General features: G+C 37.5%; 1 protein-coding gene across 1 annotated transcript in view; it reads left to right on the top strand.

Annotated features, from left to right (window-relative positions):
• The window catches only part of arhgap20b (Rho GTPase activating protein 20b), a 78,891-nt gene that overhangs the window by 19,874 nt on the left and 38,335 nt on the right, over positions 1-20,682 (top strand). The window contains exons 4-9 of the mRNA XM_049466778.1: positions 50-196; positions 2,171-2,212; positions 2,990-3,065; positions 9,922-9,999; positions 11,022-11,088; positions 13,347-13,520. Of these exons, the coding sequence (XP_049322735.1) occupies positions 50-196; positions 2,171-2,212; positions 2,990-3,065; positions 9,922-9,999; positions 11,022-11,088; positions 13,347-13,520 (584 nt within the window). The remainder of the gene's footprint in view (positions 1-49; positions 197-2,170; positions 2,213-2,989; positions 3,066-9,921; positions 10,000-11,021; positions 11,089-13,346; positions 13,521-20,682) is intronic.

A 20,682-nucleotide genomic window follows, 5' to 3' on the forward strand; every position in this document is an offset into this window, starting at 1 on the left:
TGCGTGTGTATGTGAGCGTGTTGACATGTTTGCGTGTTTGTTTGCACAGGTCGCTGTATCTGAAGCTGAAGGCTCATGTGAGCCTCTGTGATATCTGGCTCTCTTCCTGTATCCACCATGTGACCAGCAGGAAACTCAGTGCCAAGAACTCGTTTGTGATTGGCTGGCCAACCACCAATTATATTGTGACTTTGAGGTACATTCAGTATTTTTTAAAGTAAAATAAATAAACACAAGCTGTGTGCGAAGGTTTGTGCACCTCTGTGTAAATGAGTTGTATTGTGGATTTTCTGATTTGCCGAACACATTCATTAACTTGAAGATTAAAAAGCACAGGTGTGAGACATGAATAAAATTCATATTGTTATAACCCAAAATATGCTTCATAAAATACTATCATGCAATCATTAAGCATTTGAATGTGAAACTATGATACGCTGTCCAAAAAAAAAAAAAAAAAATATATATATATATATATATATATATAAGTAAAAATATATATTTTTACTTATTTACTTATATTTATATATCTATTCCTCCCCCACACCACTGCACCTTGTTTTTGTCTCATGTATGTCTATTTGTTTCCCTGCTGTATTGTACACATAGTGTCTCCCATTCTCTTTTATTATATCTATTATCTGTACTTGCTGTAAAATTGGGAAGGAGAGTAACGTAATTTCAATTCTCAATTCTCTGTATGTCCTGTACATATGCAGTATTGACAATAAAACTACTTGACTTGACTTGACAGTAGGGATGGTGTGTTCAGGGTGATGAACAGTGTTACTTTTCTGCCACACATAGCACTTTGCATTTAGGCCAAAATGATAACTTTGGTCTTATCTGAGGACAGCGCCTTCTTCCACAAGCTTGCTCTGTCCTCTCCATGGCGTATGTCTTTCTTTCAACAATGGTTTTCTTCTTGCCACTTTACCACTAAGGTCAGATTTGTGGAGTGCACGACATATAGTTGTCCTGTCTACAGATTCTCCCACCTGAGCTGTGGATTTCTGCAGCTCCTCCAGAGTGACCATGGGCTGCATCTCTGACCAGTGCTCTCCTTGCTCGACCTGTCAGTTTGAGTGGATGACCATGTCTTGGTTGGTTTTCAGTCGTAGAATATTATTTTATCACTGACCTGTCTGCTGGGTTCCTCCTTGGTCTTCGTGATGCTGTTTGTTCACTAGTGTTCTCTAACCACTAACCACTGAGGAATTTACAGAACAGGTGCTTATATTTATACTGAGATTAAAATACACACAGCTGGACTCTATTACAGCTGGCATATTGTTTAGGGTACTGTTTTAGAGTAAAGGGGACTTAAACACTTTTCAGATTTTTATTTGTTTCAGCTTCACAATTATGCGCTATTTTTTGTTGGTCTACCACTGAAAATCTCAACAAAACGCATTTAGGTTTGTGCTTGTAAGGAGACAAAATATGGAAAGAAGTTGAAGGCGAATGAATACTGTACTGTATACTGTATTGAATCAAGCAGGTGGGTTTTTCTAATAAGGTGAAGAGTGAGTGTGGGTTGTCAGACCCTGGTAGAGTGGCAAGATTTCAGAGCCAGCCACTCAATTGGCTCTGAAGAGCAGGAGATGGATGAAAATAGAAGGCTTGCTGTAAAGCCAGCCAGCCTGCCAGCAGGAGAGAAATGGTTTGGCAGATCAATTCTGCTTTCGCCTCCTGGGGAGACCAAGAGCTTTCAAATAAAATGGCGATGCCGTTTTGGAAAACCACGAAGCCTGAATTAACTCTTCTCCAGGCACCCTGCTGGACATATTAAATAAGTAATGCACTTCCCAGTCTTCCAATAAATGAATTTCCCCCAGCTAACACACTCCTACTAAGAAACACGCGTCTCCTTTCTTGTGCCGCCAGCCGCTGGATCTCGCTATTGACCATGTGGAGGCGTCACTACAGTACGTCAGTATTAGCATGCTGATTGGCCTGGACGTGACCTTACACCTCAGCAATCAGCAAAAGCCACTTAGGCGTTTAATGAGCAAGATTCACACGCTTTCATTCATGAATAAGGAAAAAAGAAAATGAGAAAGACATAACAGCTGCTGGAGTGTGGGAGGTGATTTCAATTTAGCATGTGTTTTGATCACTCTTTACTTCAAGTGTTTCTTAAACGTTCTCACCACTTATCTTTTTCCAGCTCTTCAGAAATAAAGGAGAAATGGTTCCGCGCTTTACATTGGTAAGAAAAACAACTAATAGAAGTATGTATATGTACTAATGACTAATGTCAAAAGTTTCAGATCTTACCCATTTCTTTCTCTTTATTTTCTCATTTAAAATCTTCAGGTTTGGTCAATAACTGGAAATGGTACAAAATCCAGTGTACAAAAAATTGTAGTCAACTGCCAGTGCCTTTAATGAAAAGAAACCAACTAAAAACTAAAAAAAAGCGGTTAAATATTGGAAGAAAATATTTTTAAATAGTAAAAGTAAATTGAAAAACTGAAAAAAATAATAGAAAATAAAAATATGTAAATTTACAAAGCCTTTGTGTGCAGTAAAGCAGTATTGTAACAGGTTGTGTTTTTAAACTCCCTATTGTTGCATTTACACACAGCACATTCACACTTTCATCATAATAACTAGAAAAAAACACACAAAAACAAAAAGAATTCTGTAACTATTAAAAGTAAAGTAAGTGTTTTCTTTAGAGAAATTACAGATAAAGCCAAATTGCTACGTCCTGTCATATACCTGCAATGGTGGTGTCTTCCTATATTTGACTTTGTTTGGGTTTGTAGAATGTTGTCACTTCAGCAAACTGCCTTTCCAGGTGTTGTATTGAATCTTTTTCTGTAACAAAATAAGTGTAACAGATTTATGTTACTAAAAAGAGTTAATCTACAGTTACAGTAGATACAGAAGTAACAAGTGTAAGCATTTCTGCTCATATTGTTGCATGATGTGAATAAGGCAAAAAAAGAGTCAGACATTTGTGTATTTTCTTTGACTTCAGGCACAGCGGGAAGGCCAGGCAGAGTTTAATTCCAAACAGGATCCTGCTGAATGTTCACCTATTCGACGACACAGCAGTGAGTAGCAATATGCCACACGAACAGCCACACGAAAGGCACACCTATTTAGAGATGTTTCATTTATTCATTTATTTATTTTGCTTTGTTTATTTTTCCAATAGTAGTAAAGCCATCATTAATGTAGTATTATATTATATTACTATAATTAAGTGTAAACGACTACATCCTCAATACATTTTCAACCATTTTTGGTTCATTCAACGAGCCATCAAGAATACTGCCTTATATATAACCTTAAGATGCAGACCTGGTAAAGAGAGAGAGAAAGAGAGAGAGAGAGAGAGAGAGAGAGAGAGAGAGAAAGAGTCAGGCAGTGCATTGTAATTATGATTAGGAGCTTTAATTTCTTTTGAGCTGTCCGGTGAACAAACAAGCCTCCCTTTGCTTTCACGCAGCTTTGTATTTTCTCAAGCTGTTTCAGGCACATCGAGGTTTTGTCAGGCTTTAAGCTTCTTTGGAGACTCCCTCCCAGGAAAATCTATAGCAAAGCCTCCCACCAGGCTTTGCATCTGTAGGAAAGGGGGGATGGTTTCCACTCTATAATCCTGAGAAATAAATATTTTACTATATATATATTACTATAATCATATAATAATGACAACAGAATGTTAATCCTCATGTTCATGTTAAAAGTTACACAGATTATTTTATTACTCAATAACACTTAATATGTGTTACAGTGATGATTCTGGGATCACTGGGCTATTCTGTAAACACAGTGTCAATATGAGGTGAGGATCAAGCAGCTTCCAAAGGGAGAGCAGGAATTGCACTATACAGCAACTGTAATACCAAACATGCTCCCCCAGGCACATCTGTTAGAAATCCCTACTGTGGACACATCTGTAATAAAACCTAAACCCAGGCACATCTGTAAGAAAACATGAGCCCACCACATTAGTTATACAATCTAAACACAGATACATCTGTAATAAAATCTAAAAAAAAAATTTGTCACAAACATTTGCATATTGTGACGATGTGTATCATCTGTAAAAACCTAAATCCCAGCACATTTGTAAGAAATCCTAAATCTAGGCACAGCTGTATTAAAACGTAAGCCGTAAAGTAGGGTGACCATATTTTTATTTGGGTAAACCAAATGTTGTGTGTGTGCTCTTACTGTGAGACAGCACCGGAAGGGGGACAGTCACGATGTCTACTGCTCTCTGGTCCAATGAAGGTAATTTAAAAACCAGGACATTTCCTCACTTTTTGAAAAAAAAACCCAGGACGCCCGGGACAGGACGTGAAATACGGACATGTCCCGGGAAATACGGACGTTTGGTCACCATACAGTAAAGCCATATCTGAAAGAAAATCTAAATACAGGCACATCTGTAATTTAACCTAAAGCCAGGCTGTCAGAAAATGGAAAACCTTCCAATTAGTAACAACTGCAATAAAACCTTAAATAAAATAATAAAGCAAATAAACCCAGGCACATCTGAAATAAATAAACCCAGGCACATCTGAAATAAATAAACCCAGGCACATCTGTAAAAAAATAAATCTGTTAAAAAAAAAAAAAAAAAAAAAACGAGGCGAAAAAAAAATTATATACAAAAAACCTAGACACATCTGTAAAATAACTCGGGCACATCTGTGAAAAATATTTATCTGTATTCTGTATTCTGTAAAAACCTCATCCCAGGCAAATGTGTAAGACAACCAAAAAAAAATATTATACAGTGAAGACATGAATGCATTAGCACTGTTCAGTGTTATGTATATATACGTGTATATATACAGTGTTATATTGTTGAATTAACTCGAAATATTATTTTTCTTACACTGTAGCAAGTGGGACTATATGTTATCTAGGACAAAATTAAATTTAATAAAGTGTAAAATTAATTTAACACTGTCAGTCTTACAGTGTGTAAAATTGTGTATTGAAGACCGGTTGCTCTTTATTCCGAAGCTTTTAGCTGGATGAGAAGAAGTGTAAAGGGTACTGTTGTGCAGCTAGCAGGTGGGCAGCGATAGGTGTCCAATGAATTGTCCGGGCACAAGTGTGTATGTGTGTGTGCGTTCACTGCATGATTGGATTGAAGATGAAGGCCACAATCCATCTGTGCTCTGCACAAGTATGTATTACAGTGTGTAAAATTGTGTATTGAAGATGGGTTGCTCTTTATTCAGAGGCTTTGTGCTGGATAAGAAGAAATCTAAAAGCTCGGATTGTGCAGCTAGCTGGTGGGCTGTGATTGGTGTTCAGAGAAGCAGTAGGAAAAGGTGTCTTTTCTATATTCAGCAGCGCTTTGATAAGCACTCCCATGTGCAGCGGCTTTCCTGAACTTTTTCTTATGTGTTATTTGAGTGTCAGGTCTCTCCTATGTACTTCCAGTCTTCATGAATGCTGTAATGATGTCTGGAGCCAGTAATTTGACAGCAGTAGTGAGGAGGCAGAGTCTGATTGGTAGCCAAGAAACCTGTGCCTTGACATGTCTCAGAATATTGGATTCACTGGAGTAACAATAACATCCCAGTGGCTTAGGAGGAAGCAAAGCAGGATCTGTGAGTTCAGCCTGAAATACAGAACCAGGCATGTTGTAGAGACTCTTAGTTGCTATGTGTGAAAATAAAACTGGTACAATATTGTGCTCTAGAATGAACCCACAGATGTGTAGTTATGTCACGTTATGTAATTTCCTTTTATCCAATTGTTTAAATGTCAAAAAATGGTAAAACTGAAAAAAAAACAAGGCATTTTATTTCCCCAAAACACATCTTTAAAAATATCAAATAAACAAACAGGCTGTAAAGGAATGTGAATCCAGACACATATGTAAGAAAACCTTTCATTAGGAACAACTGTAATAAAACCTAAAGAACATAATAAATAAAATAAAATAAACACAGGCACATCTGTAAACAAACAAACACATGCACATCTATAAATAAACAAACACATGCACATCTATAAATAAACAAACACATGCACATCTGTAAATAAATAAACAAACCCAGGCACATCTGTAAATAAATAAACAAACCCAGGCACATCTGTAAATAAATAAACAAACCCAGGCACATCTGTAAATAAATAAAACAGGCACATCGGTAAATAAACAAACACATGCACATCTATTAATAAACAAACCCAGGCACATCTGTAAATAAATAAACAAACCCAGGCACATCTGTAAATAAATAAACAAACCCAGGCACATCTGTAAATAAATAAAACAGGCACATCTGTAAATAAATAAACCCAGGCACATCTGTAAATAAATAAAACAGGCACATCTGTAAATAAATAAACCCAGGCACATCTGTAAATAAACAAACAAATGCACATCTGTAAATAAACAAACACATGCACATCTGTAAATAAATAAACAAACCCAGGCACATCTGTAAATAAATAAACAAACCCAGGCACATCTGTAAATAAATAAACAAACCCAGGCACATCTGTAAATAAATAAAACAGGCACATCTGTAAATAAATAAACCCAGGCACATCTGTAAATAAATAAAACAGGCACATCTGTAAATAAATAAACCCAGGCACATCTGTAAATAAACAAACAAATGCACATCTGTAAATAAACAAACACATGCACATCTGTAAATAAATAAACAAACCCAGGCACATCTGTAAATAAATAAACAAACCCAGGCACATCTGTAAATAAATAAACAAACCCAGGCACATCTGTAAATAAATAAAACAGGCACATCTGTAAATAAATAAAACAGGCACATCTGTAAATAAATAAACAAACCCAGGCACATCTGTAAATAAATAAAACAGGCACATCTGTAAATAAATAAAACAGGCACATCTGTAAATAAATAAAACAGGCACGCCTGTAAATAAACAAATGGAGGCACATCTTTAAATAAATAAACAAACACAGGCACATCTGTAAATAAATAAACAAACCCATGCACATCTGTAAATAAAAAAGAATAAATCCAGGCACATCTGTAAAAAAATGAAACCCAGGCACATCTGAAAAAAAAAAAAAAAACCCAGGGACATCTGTAAAAAATAAACCCAGGCACATCTGTAAAAAATTAAAAAAACCCAGGCACATCTGTTAAAAAATAAAACAGGCACATCTGTAAATAAATAAACAAACCCAGACACATCTGGGCACAAATTAAACCCAGGCACATCTGTAAAAAATAAACCCAGGCACATCTGTAATAAAAATGGATTCTAGGCACATCTGTAAAAAAATAACAAACCCAGGCACATCTGTAAAAAAAAGAATTAACCCAGGCACATCTATAAAAAAGGAAAAAAACTCATGCACATCTGTAAAAAATAAACCCAGGCACATTTGTAAAAAAAATGAAAACCAGGCACGTCTGTAAAAAAATTTAACCCAGGCACATCTGTAAAAAAATCGATTTGTTTAAATGTCAAACAAAAATGTAAAAACTGAAAAAACATGGCATTTTATTTCCCAATAACAAGACAGTCACATGCAGCAATAGCAGTTATTGTTTCGATATTCTGCTATTGATGGGAGGATTGTGGGTTCGATACCCAGGTTTGGCAAGCTGCCACTGTTGGGACCTTGAGCAAGGCTCTTACCCCTTACTGCTCCCCAGGCGTCACAACGATTATTGCCCAGTGAAGGGTATGTGTGTGTTCACTGCATAATTGGGTTGAAGATGAAGGCCACACATGGTGGCACAGTGGGCAGCACTGTTGCCTCACATCAAGAGTCTGTTTTCCTCCCACAGTCCAAAGACGGCATGTCCGGGCGAATTGGGTATTGGTTGAAATTGGGCCGAGGTGTGAGTGTGTGAGTGAATGTGTTTGTGTGTTTGTCTGTGTCTGTTTGCTCTGCGATGGATTGGTGGCTTGTCCGGGGTGTATATTGCCTTCCACCCGATGCTGGCTGGGATAGGCTCCTGATTACTCTCCTGACCCCCCAAACCTGACCCTGGTGGGTAAAGCGGGTACTGACAATGGATGGATGGATGGATGGATGGATGGATGAAGGCCACATTCCATCTGTGCTCAGCACAAGAGTGGTTAATATAGTCACTTCGTCTTGTCATTTTGTCTTGTTATTGCAGGATCATCATAACCACGATAAATCAAAAACAAATTAAAAACACTCACAAACTGTTTGGACCACTGCTACACTGTAAAGAACATCTTGAAACATCCAGTGTGGTGGCGTGCAGATCCCATATCATAAAGATTGTGTCACTGTCCAAATAGTTCTGGACCTAACTGTATGTAGTGAAGTAAAAGTCAAATAATACAAGACTACAGAATACAGCATTTTACTACTTACAGCAGTGAACTAGTTCTACTTCTTTATTTTAACCTCTACTCCTGTGAAGATGCTGTTTTCTGACAGTGAAATAATATGCATGCTTTTGTCTCCTGCTTTTACTGGAACACCTGCCTCTGTCTCCGGCAGCTGTCTGATCTGATTTGAAAGCTGTCAGTGTTTTTCATCCCTGATACAGCTCAGCTGCATGAAAAAGCAAAGAATCATTAGAACAACTAAGGGATAACGTGGTCTTTCACGCAAGAGAAACACGCTTATCCGTTTCAATTAGCCTGCAAATAACTAGCCATGACATGACAAGACATAATTTACTCATTCAATTTATTGAAATTTCCATTAATTTCTTTATGCAGTAACATTGTTTTATTATGCAGCAGATTCACTCCTTATCTGTCAGGTATGCTATATGAATAAGGATGAGTTAATTGCATAATTGTTTACACCAGCTTCTCCTTAAAGCAGCGAACTGCACTTTAGAGACAGTAGAAAAAATACTGGACAAAACGAAAAATTAATAAACTTTTTGAAACCGTTTCAAAATGTGATGTTTTCATGTTTAACCCACAGTAAAACATTTGTGTAAATATTATTGTATTTTAACGTTGAATCGACAATAGAAAAAAGAGGTTTGATGATGTTTTAAACCTTAAATAGGGGTTGCACCGTAACCCCTGGCTTACACCATACAGAGCAAAGGTCAGTTCTAGAGATTTATCCAGTGAACCCAGCCACACCACTCCCCTTAATAAACAGTCACTCCGAGGAGGGGAGTGGATTAATTTAAATAGCTAAAAGCGGAAAGCTACTCAAAACTTAGTATGGGTTTTCGGGGCATCTGCTCACGCTGGCAATGAAGTTCCATCATTTCATTTATTTTCACCTGATTCTCTCAGGTAGCTTCTTTCACTCCAGTTCGGTATGTGTGTGTGTGTGTGTGTGTGTGTGTGTGTGTGTGTGTGTGTGTGTGTGTGTGTATGTGTGTGTATGCTTAGCACATAGCAGAGTTGAGAGAAAGTGCATCATAATATTTGCACACTGAACATAGACAACTAAATTTTTATTCTTTAAATTCTGTTTAATTATGTACTTTCTAAGATTTTATATATTTTTACTTATCAGAGACTCACTGCTTTTTAAAAAAAAAAATCAACAAAAACAACTTTTTACTTTCACTTTAAGGGGGCTCTTTAAACAGAAAATGCCTACTTCTAATATTACAGTTTTATTTTTATTGGACTTCTCAGTGCATCCACAGTTAACCTTTTTTCAAGATTATAAATAAGTCTTAAGAAGAATTTTTTTCAGTGTTTTTAGCAGAAATTTCAGAACTTCTGAACATTTTGTGCTTTTTACTGTACAAATGTGAAAGACATTCAGTGATGTGGAGGTCTGGACTCCAGGGTGGCTGGCCAATTAGTCAACAAAAGAACAACGGTTTGTTTTTCTTAGTAACAGATTTTTGGTTATCTTTACAGATTTTCTGAGCCACATTTCAAAATAGGTGCTATGTAGGTGACATAATACAATTAGAATTATTTATGTTTGTTTGTTTGTTTAAACACTGTTCAACATGTCCTTGCTAGATGACCCCAGTGATGGTGGACATGCATTCTACAGCTGACAGCGTGGTCCAGAGTGTTATACAGCACAACAGTCTTCCGGTGAGTGAAACAACCACAAATTATGAAGTGTTTTCCATTCTTCAATCCATAATAAATATATTGCATAGTTTATATTTGCTATAGCTATAATTGAGGTGAGTGAAGCATGCAGTTCCTTAGATGTTGTTCTGGGGTCTTTTGTGACCTTGTGGATGGGTTGTTCATGCCCTTCTGGAGTAATTTCATTTGGCTGGTGGGAAGGTTCACCACTGTAAAATGAAGAGGGTTGGACAGCACTTATATAATGTCCAGTATATTTATTTGACTCACTGATAAAACACAAACGTTTAAAAAAAAAAAAAAATTAAGGTTCACCACTGTTTTATGTTTTCTTGGTTTGTGAATAATAGCTCTCACTGTGGTTTGCTGAAATCCCAAAGCCTTAGAAATGACTTTGTAACATTTTCCATCTGAAAATAAATTCTGACAAAAAAGCAAAAACAAAATAAATCTGTAAGGGGGCAAATACTATATATTAATTTTAATAAACAAGATTTCTGATTGGTCCAATAGCTTTTCTTGGTTACCTGAGCAACCCCAGCACTGCTAATGGCACTGATACAATCAGATAGCAACTGTGAACATGGATATATCACAATGGCAAACTCATCTTCATCCACCCATTCACACAGTGTTAAACCAAAGAAACACAGACTCAGAATAAAAAAAAAAAAACGTACAAACTGTCTTTAAATTGTAGTGTTAAAAATCAGTTATTTGGCTCATGTCAATAGTGCTACAAATTACGTTGTGACATTGAACCCTTTTGAGAAGTAGTTATTTAAATAATCATTTAAAGGAGCTTTTCTTAAGTATAAAAGAATTTATAAAGAGCCTTGGTTTGTTATGGGTGTAATGAGAAGACAGCAATGTCATGGTTGTTTGTTTGGAGCTGGGAGTGGAGCAGGTGGCAGCCAGCGTGTTTACTGCGTCCTCGTTTTGGCATTTCCTGTGTTTCATATCTCCTCATTCTTGCTTCCTGTCCTTCTCTTCTAAGCATAATGACCACTTCCTGTGTACAGGGTACGGCCTCAAAGTACCAGCTGTGTGTGGGGCACGACGGGGAGGAGGAAATGTACCCGCTTATCGGTATGGACACACACACACACACACACACACACACACGCACACACACACGAACACATGCAAAATATAGAATAAACCCACTGCATACATTTAGTTCACACCCACAGATATCGTCAAAGGTGTTCAATTACACACAGCTATACAGCCTCTAAGAGCAGCACTTACCAGCACCACCCCCTGGCACGGCCTTATATGGTCCTAGCGCCATTATTCCCAAGCTGACTGTGAGCTAGAAGGAGTATAAAGCCCTTACAAACACTTCAATGTAGCTGCAATTTCAGAGAAATGGAGTTCATAAACTGTGGGATGAGTTGCAATGACAGAACCGATCGTCTGACATCAGTCCCCGACCTTTGTGATGCCCTATACTGTAGTTGAATGTCTCACACCAATGTTACATCTGATAAAAAGCATTCCTAGAGGAATACTTGGTTCACTATAGCAATTGCAGTGCAGTTGCAAAAAAAAAGTATTTGAACCCCTTTGGGATTACTTGGATTTCTACATAAATTGGTCATTAAATGTGTTCTGATCTTCATCTAAGTCACAACAATAGACAAACACAGTCCGCTTAAACTAATATCACACAAAAAATAAATATGTTTTCATGGTTTTATTGAACACAACATGTTAACATTCACAGTACAGGGTGGAAAAAGTATGTGAACCATTTGGGTTAGTAACTGGTTGACCCTCCTTTGGCAGCAAAAACCTCAACCAAACATTTCCTGTAGTTGCAGATCAGATCTGCGCAACAGTCAGGAAGAATTTTGGATCATTCCTCTTTACAAAACTGTTTCAGTTCAGCTATAATATTCTTAGGATGTCTGGTGTGAGTCTCTCTCTTGAGGTTATGTGGACATAGCATCTCAATTGGGTTGAGGTCAGGATTCTCAAGAAGGCGTATTTTCTTCTGTTGAAGACATTCAGTTGTTGATTTGCTTCTATGTTTTGGGTCGTTGTCCTGTTGCATCATTCATCCTCTGTTCAGCTTCAGTTGGCGGACAGATGGTCTTAAGTTTTCCTGCAAAATGTCTAGGTCAATTTGGGAATTTATTTTTCTGTTGATGACGGCAATCCGTCCAGGCCCTGAGGCAAAACAAAGGCAAAGCGGCCTCAAACCATGATGCCCCCTCCACCATGTTTCACAGTTGGGATGTGGGATGATGATGGTGTGCTGTGCTTTTTTTCTTCTTCCAAACAACTCAGTTTTGGCTTCATCTGTCCACAGTATATATATTTTTTCTTTGGACTGCAGTGGCTTCCTCCGTGGCGTCCTCCAATGGAAACACAATGGCTTGTTCTGATAGTGACAAAACAGTGACAGTGACTTTAAATCAACAATATTAGAAAATAGAGGTAGTATAATAAAAAAAAAACTTTATGCACCTTAATGCATAGTATTTCTCCCTGTGCTTCAAATAACCTCAAATCCACCTACTCCTGCAGCCATTTACCTGTCTCTGTCTCTGATATTGACTAGGAGAATTTGTTTTCCCACTCCTCCATGCAGAATTCTTTCAGCTTGGTGATTTTTAAAAAGGGTTCTTTCAGCACTGGGAGGAGATGCACCGCCTCATTAGGAGAATGCTCAGGCATTGTAGGGAGGTCATACAGGCACGTGAAGGCCACACACACTACTGAGCCTCATTTAAACTTGGCTTGAGGAATTTTCACTGAAGTTGGATCAGCCTGTCATTTGATTTTCCACTTTGATTTTGAGTATGATTCCAAACCCAGACCTCCATGGGATAGTAATTTTGATTTACGTTGATCATTTTTATGTTCTTTTCTTCTAAATGCATTCCACTATGTTATAAATAAAGATTTGCACCTGGAATGTTTTATTCATTGAGATCTAGGATGTGTTATTGTAGTATTCCCTTTATTTGTTTGAGCAGTGTATTTACTGTGTTTTGGGAAGGGGGGGGGGGTTGGGTAGTGCACTATAAGCTTTTATTCTTAGTGGAATTTTTCCCCTTACATTACTTTTACTTTTATATTTTAAGTATTTTTATATTTTAAGTATTTTAAAAGTACTTTAGATCCTAGTATCTATACTTCTACCTAAATAACGAACATTAATACTTTTCACACCTATGATCATCAATATGATTGCTGTGCGATAGTGATAGTATCTGTCATGTGGGGAGTTCCATAAGATCTGAGTAATGTCACTCTTTGGGCATGAGGACACACATTATGTGAATGTTTTATTTAAAGACACACATTATGTGAACGTGTTATTTTTTCTGTTTCAGGGCACGAGCTGCCTTTCTGTATCCTGCTGCACACACTGCGCTCTGCTCATGGACACACACACACACTCAAGCAGCCCTCTGATGGACTGAGTGCTGACCACCTGCAGAAACAGCCCAAATCACCACGATTCACACTGAAGAACAGAGCTGCACTACAAACACACACTCACACAGGTGAGTTTACCTCCAATACACATACACTCTTTCAAACACACACACACAAACACACTAACACACACACATAGGTGAGTTTACCTGCAATACCCATACACTCTCTCTCTCTCTCTCTCTCTCTCTCTCTCTGTCTCTCTCTCTCTCTCACACACACACACACAGGTGAGTTTACCTGCAGTACACACACACTCTCTCTCTCTCTCTAACTGTTGACCTACAGTTATTTGACATGTTCATGGTAACTTTGTTCTGTTTCAAAGATATATTTAGATTTTCTAAAATAATTTTAATTAACTTGGTATTTTACTACAGCAGGGTGGACGGCTTAACCTTTACCTCAGCTAAATATGAAGACAATATGAGAAATATTAAGTGAAATTAATATTAATAATGTTAACACTTTACTTGGATAGTTCATTGTAGATGCCTCAATATAGATGCTCTAAACTAACCTTTAACTGAAAGTGTATTACATACAACTTAACCATAAAGCTGTCCGTACACTACACGACTTTGAAAAGACTTTTAACAGACTGAAGTCTCACACCCTCTCACATCTAAAGACTCGTCACAAACTTTTTAGTCACAGTCTAAGATTTTACAAAGACTGGGGATCACTAACTGCAAGACTGCAGCTAGATTCTTTCTGAGATTATTTTCCATCATGCTTCTGGTGGAGTTTACATACAATACATATTACATAATAGGTTACAAATAATGCGTATATCAATACTGTGATTTATCAGAGACTCACAACTTTTGTCCCCATAAACACTTTGTTTTTCTGCCACACAGTTTTTTCTTGATATTTTAACCCTTGTGTGGTGTTCGGGTCTGTGAGACCCGTTTTAATTTTTCATCAAATGATACTAAAAATATATTTTTTCTAACTCAAACTCATTGGCATTGGCTCATTTTTTGCGAAAAACATATATCAAAACACATTTTCGATAAACACACACTGTACACCCCCCCCACACACACATTTATATTACATACAGTACAGTTGTGGTCAAAAGTTTACATACACTTGTAAAAAAACATAATGTTATGGCTGTCTTGAGTTTTCAATAAGTTCTACAACTCTTATTTTTCTGTGATAGAGTGATCGGAATACATACATGTTTGTCACAAAAAACAGTCATAAAATTTGGTTCTTTCATAAATTTATTATGGGTCTGCTGAAAATGTCACCAAATCTGCTGGGTCAAAAATATACATACAGCAACATTAGTATTTGGTTACATGTCCCTTGGCCATTTTCACGGCAACTAGGCGCTTTTGGTAGCCATCCACAAGCTCCTGGCAAGCTTCAGGTCGAATGTTTGACCACTCTTCTTGACAGAATTGGTGCAGTTCAGCTAAATGTGATGGTTTTCTTGCATGAACCCGTTTCTTTAGCACTGTCCACATGTTCTCAATGGGGTTTAAGTCAGGACTTTGGGAAGGCCATTCTAAAACCTTAATTCTAGCCTGGTTTAGCCATTCCTTTACCACTTTTGATGTGTGTTTTGGGTCATTGTCTTGTTGGAACACCCAACTGCGCCCAAGACCCAACCTTCGGGCTGATGGTTTTAAGTTTTCCTGCAGAATTTGGAGGTAATCCTCCTTCTTCATTATCCCATTTACTTTCTGCAAAGAACCAGTTCCACTGGCAGCAAAACATCCCCAGAGCATAATACTACCACCACCATGCTTGACAGTAGGCATGGTGTTCCTGGGATTAAAGGCCTCACCTTTTCTCCTCCAAACATATTGCTGGGTGTTGTGGCCAAACAGCTCAATTTTTGTTTCGTCTGACCAGAGAACTTTCCTCCAGAAGGTTTTATCTTTGTCCATGTGATCAGCAGCAAACTTCAGCCGAGTCTTAAGGTGCCTTTTCTGGAGCAAGGGCTTCTTTCTTGCACGGCAGCCTCTCAGTCCATGGCGATGTAAAACACGCTTGACTGTGGAGACTGACACCTGTGTTCCATCAGCTTCCAAATCCTTGCAGACCTGCTTCTTGGTGATTCTTGGTTGACTCTTGACCATCCTGACCAATCTCCTCTCGGCAGCATGTGATAGCTTGCGTTTTCTTCCTGATCGTGGCAGTGACACAACTGTTCCATGCACTTTATACTTGCGTATAATTGTCTGCACAGTTGCTCTTGGGACCTGTAGCTGCTTTGAAATGGCTCCAAGTGACTTCCCTGACTTGTTCAAGTCAATAATTCGCTTTTTCAGATCCACACTGAGTTCCTTTGACTTTCCCATTGTAGCTTTTGTAGCTGAGTCTAATCACTGGGTCAAATGAGCCCTATTTAAATGGGCTCATGAGAAGTCAACAGCTGTAGTCAATCAGAATCACTTACAAGAAGTGAAGAGGCCATGACATGAAGCTAATTTGATTGACACAACTCGCTACATCACCAAAATTGACAAATTTTGTTGCTGTATGTATATTTTTGACCCAGCAGATTTGGTGACATTTTCAGCAGACCCATAATAAATTTATGAAAGAACCAAATTTTATGACTGTTTTTTGTGACAAACATGTATGTGTTCCGATCACTCTATCACAGAAAAATAAGAGTTGTAGAACTTATTGAAAACTCAAGACAGCCATAACATTATGTTTTTTTACAAGTGTATGTAAACTTTTGACCACAACTGTATGTTTGGCCAAGGGCTAATAAACATTGCTTCATTTGTAAATTTGAAACTAAACAAATTTTCTACTCATATCTTGAGTTTAATTCATTTTCTTTTACATTTTATAAAAAAACTAAAAAAAAGTAGCACTTTTTAAAAGAAATGTAACATAAGAAAGGTAAAGGGCAAATATTAACCATGTAAGCTGTTTATATTGCTTGCAATTTAGGTGAAGCGAGCATGTGTAAAGCATTTTAATGTAAAATTGCTTAATTTTGCTGAATTAAATACAAATAACATAGTAAACAAGTAACAAAAATATGAACACTACACAAGGGTTAAATATATTTTGTGTTCAACTCTGATTTTAAGCTTCTTTCCCCCCTTTTCTGCTACAAACTTGTATAGCAAAGAATCACAGTTTCACCTCTATACATTTGCCTTTGTTTTAGATAGAATTAATTCAATAGCGAACATTATTCTTGCCAAATATGTATTTATTATGACAAAGTAGTGGAAATAAAATCACTATTAATATAATGACATTAAAAATCTACCTGTGTTTAAAATACTGTACATATTAAAGTAAGAACCATATAACACATATTAACTGCAAAATGTGTTCATATTTAAATCGTTTGTAAGTTAAGACTTGTGATAATATTAAACACGGTTGATGACCATTAATCAACTCTAAAACCGTACCCTTACACAAACATCAACCATTAATCAATCCTAAAATCCAGCTCTATACCAAACCTAAAATCGTATCTAATCTTAAGATTAGCATTTGGGTCAGTTGTATGTTGTTTTACATATAGAATCCTTTACTTTCCCTTTAGTGAATGATGATTGAATATCAGCTGAGCATCTGTGAGGCATCTACAATGAACCATCCAGATAAAGTGATACTGTATTTAAATGCTGGACATGCTGCAGCCCTTAAAAATAAAACAGGATGACATTCTCAAGGTAAAACTACATTTCTTATATTTTTTACTTGAACCTATGATTCTACAAAGCCAAGGCAACAGCAATTTATTTATTTATAGATAGAAATAAATTGCTGTTGCTTTGGCTTTGTAGAATAGTAGAATCATATATATGTATATATATATATATATATATATATATATATCAGCTTAATAGTGTTCTTTTAGCTAGCAAAACCTGAATCAGTCCCAGGAGGCCTTTAAATGTGCCCAGCTGGGCTAATTAGTCCACTTTACTCAGCTTGGCACTACTGAGGGGTGGTGGGTGGGTCTGTGGTTCTCTCACCCCATGACAACATACTCCCTAATATTTTGTACATTTATGTACAAAAATACCCCCTACATCCCAACAACAACCCCCAAAGTCCTTTTTTATATTCTGCAATGCAGAGATTTGCAATTGTCAAAAAAACGAAAAAAAGATATTAACAGCAAAAAAAAAAACAAATCTCTGATATGTTTAAATTTCTTTTCAATAAAAATAGCTGAATGAATAACTGAAATGTGTAAATTATTAAAAAATAATAATAATCAACATTACAATTGTGTTATTTAACCACTTAAAGGCCTCATTCAACCTAACGAGGCACTGCTGCAGACATTGCAAACCATTTATGAGAGTAGGTTATGAATTATGAAAAGATTGTGTGAGTGAGTGAAGGACAAATGCTCAATGTTAATGTAAAAGTCCATTCAGGCTATATGACAGCTACATGCAAAGCTGTGGAGAGCAGTAACAGCATTTCAGCAGGGCAGTGAAGAACTAGGCCGGGCAGCACTGGCATCTCAATACATGGGAAAGAAATAGAGAGAGAACAGAAAGAAAAGAACAGGACAGATCCCTGATCCCAGAATGCAAAAACTGGAACCACTAATGGACTAGAAACTTCACCTTAATCAATCAAGAACAGAAAGTTTTTTTTTGTCTCAATTTAAAGACTTAGGGCCCTGTTTGAGAGATCTACAGACTAGCCGTCAACTGTGCATGGCGCAGCTTCGTTTTAGGCATGTCAGTATGTTTTTGCTATCGCAACGTTGGGAAAAGTATACCTTCTCCGGCTCAATTCTTAATTACTGTATTTTTTGCAATAAAAGGCGCATTTAAAATTATTTTATATTCCTGAAAATCAACAGAGCACCTTATGTATGAGTTTTACTGGTCAGGTTGTAAGGAGCAGTGAAGACGCTCTGCTGAAGTACAGAGTTATAACGAAGTTTCAGTTTAGTCTTCCAGCAATAAGAATGGAGCAGTAGAATTAGCCGCTAACCGCGCTAAGCACTAGCTTTTTATGATAATAATAATAATAATAATAATAATAATAATAATAAGTATGGACCCAGTCTTATTGGAAAACTGGAAATCTAAAACTACTGTAAATAAATGGAAGCACAAATAAACAGTTTTCAGGAGAGAAAACTGTGTAGATTAACATCCAGTGCTCGTTTGACTTAATTTTTTTGTTTTCAGGAATTATTTTGTTTACTTAACTTAGCTAAGCTTTACTGAATTAGAAGGAAAACATGGCGACACCCCTGTTACTTACTAGTGTCGCATAAAGCACCTTAATCCGATGCGCCTTGTGTATGAAAGTAGACCAGAAAATAGCCGTTAATTGATAGTGCGCCTTATAGTGCGAAAAACATGGTAATCACGGTTTTGTTTTGGGCAGAGCATGAAATAAACCAATCAGCGTTTTACTTGCCATTCCCTTTAAGAGTCAGGTGTGCTCTGATTTTGGCACATTAATATTTGGATGACGCAGCACTTCTGCACCTCTCAGCCGACAAAACTGACCTGCTTGTTCACGCTGTGTTTTCCGTTGCCAAGATAGCACTACTCTATTCATTTACCTGAACACACCTCAATTCCAGACCACCACTGCGCCCATCGCTATAGATATATTCACGTGCACTGTTGCTATGTAAATGACACGGACACAAGGCGTGAAAATAGACTGTTGACAGGGTGTAAGATAGCTATGAGCATTGCGATGCGCCTTGTGCAGGGTGAGAGTCTGTTTGTTTTTGTATTTCTGCAAATTGAAGTAAAAAAAGATGGACGCTGTGTCGCCATTCCCGTTCATTCAATGAAAATTAAGCCAAAATCTTCCACCATGTTGACAATCCTGATACCCGAGTCTGCGCAGTAGAGACCAGAGTAGGGAGAAAGACTGTAGAAAGACAGCCTACTACTTTAAATAACCCCGCCCCTGAGGGCTGCCTCGAGGTCACAGGCTGCAGAGCGGAGCTGACGGTCTGTTATTGGTCCCGCCCATAACCAGCCCTTTTAAAATAACCACACCTTTTTTGAATAGAGCTGAATAATGTTTTAAAAAACTAATTCTGTGGGGATATAAAAATTTGAGAATATAAGCAGAGGTTACACTAGCTGTTGCATTTAAATAATGGAGGTAGAATTACAGTATATTATAAAAAAATGTGATTGAAAGTTGTCTGTTTTGCCATTGAAACCTATGGGGATGGGTGGGGTTACACAGCTTTCTGCAACCAAACAGCAGGGGGCGCCCGACCTGTGGTGGCTTCACTTTTGAGAGACGATGCTCTGTCCAGCTATACACAGTCTATGTTAGAGAACACTCTTTTCCCTGCATTGTTTCTTTTTTTTAATGTGAGGGTTTTATGATAATAGGCCAGCATGTTGAGAGTAGAATGTAAAAGTAATGGGTTGTAAAATGTAAGAATTTCCTCAAGATACTTTGGGGCCAGATCATTAAGAGACTTATATGTCAGAAGAAATATTTGATATTAACGGGTAACAAGTGTACAAATGCAAGGATGATACTAATGTGATTGAATTTCTCAGCACTAATGATCTCTCTAGCAGCTGCATTCTGAACTGGGTGGAGCTAATTAAGCAATTGACATGGACTTTGAGCCCAAAGGTTTTGGTTAATGTGTTGCTGCCTTGAATTCAGGGCAGCCCTTATCAGTCCGCTGCTGTAATAGTGTGAACGCTGCTTAGTAAGGAAGTGTATGTAGGCTCACGTATAGATCTGCCAGTAAAGCTGTACTCCAGATTTAGCGCCGCCTCTCCATGCTGCTTGCACCATGCACGCATGGTGGAGTGTCATTGCCTCTGTATATAAATACAAAAAAAAGGCTACAGATAAAACTCAGTTCAGTTAAATGAACTTAAGGTGAGGAAGGACCTGTAAATGGAATCAAATATTGTCAAGTATAAAGGATAGTGTCATAGTGGGAATGGAATACAGACACTCGCAGATACAGATAAAATGCATTTTTACTGGCCTGGTTGGTACAGGGGTAATCGTAAACAAAAACAGTAGAGCACCAGAAAACAGTAGCTATGTAGACAAAACCATACCATAAACGGGAGACAGTCCAGAGTTAATACACGAGAAAGCCAGCATATGAGATAATCCAAAAATCGAAAATGTTAAACAGTCCAGGTCAAACACAGTAAATCCACAATCAGAGTTACAGGCAGAAATCAGCGTCGAGGAAACAAAAAGCAAGGTCATACACGAGAAAAACAACAATAGAGAAAGTAACGCTTT

Source organism: Astyanax mexicanus, chromosome 1, assembly GCF_023375975.1.
Source record: "Astyanax mexicanus isolate ESR-SI-001 chromosome 1, AstMex3_surface, whole genome shotgun sequence".
NCBI classification, from domain to species: domain Eukaryota; kingdom Metazoa; phylum Chordata; class Actinopteri; order Characiformes; family Acestrorhamphidae; genus Astyanax; species Astyanax mexicanus.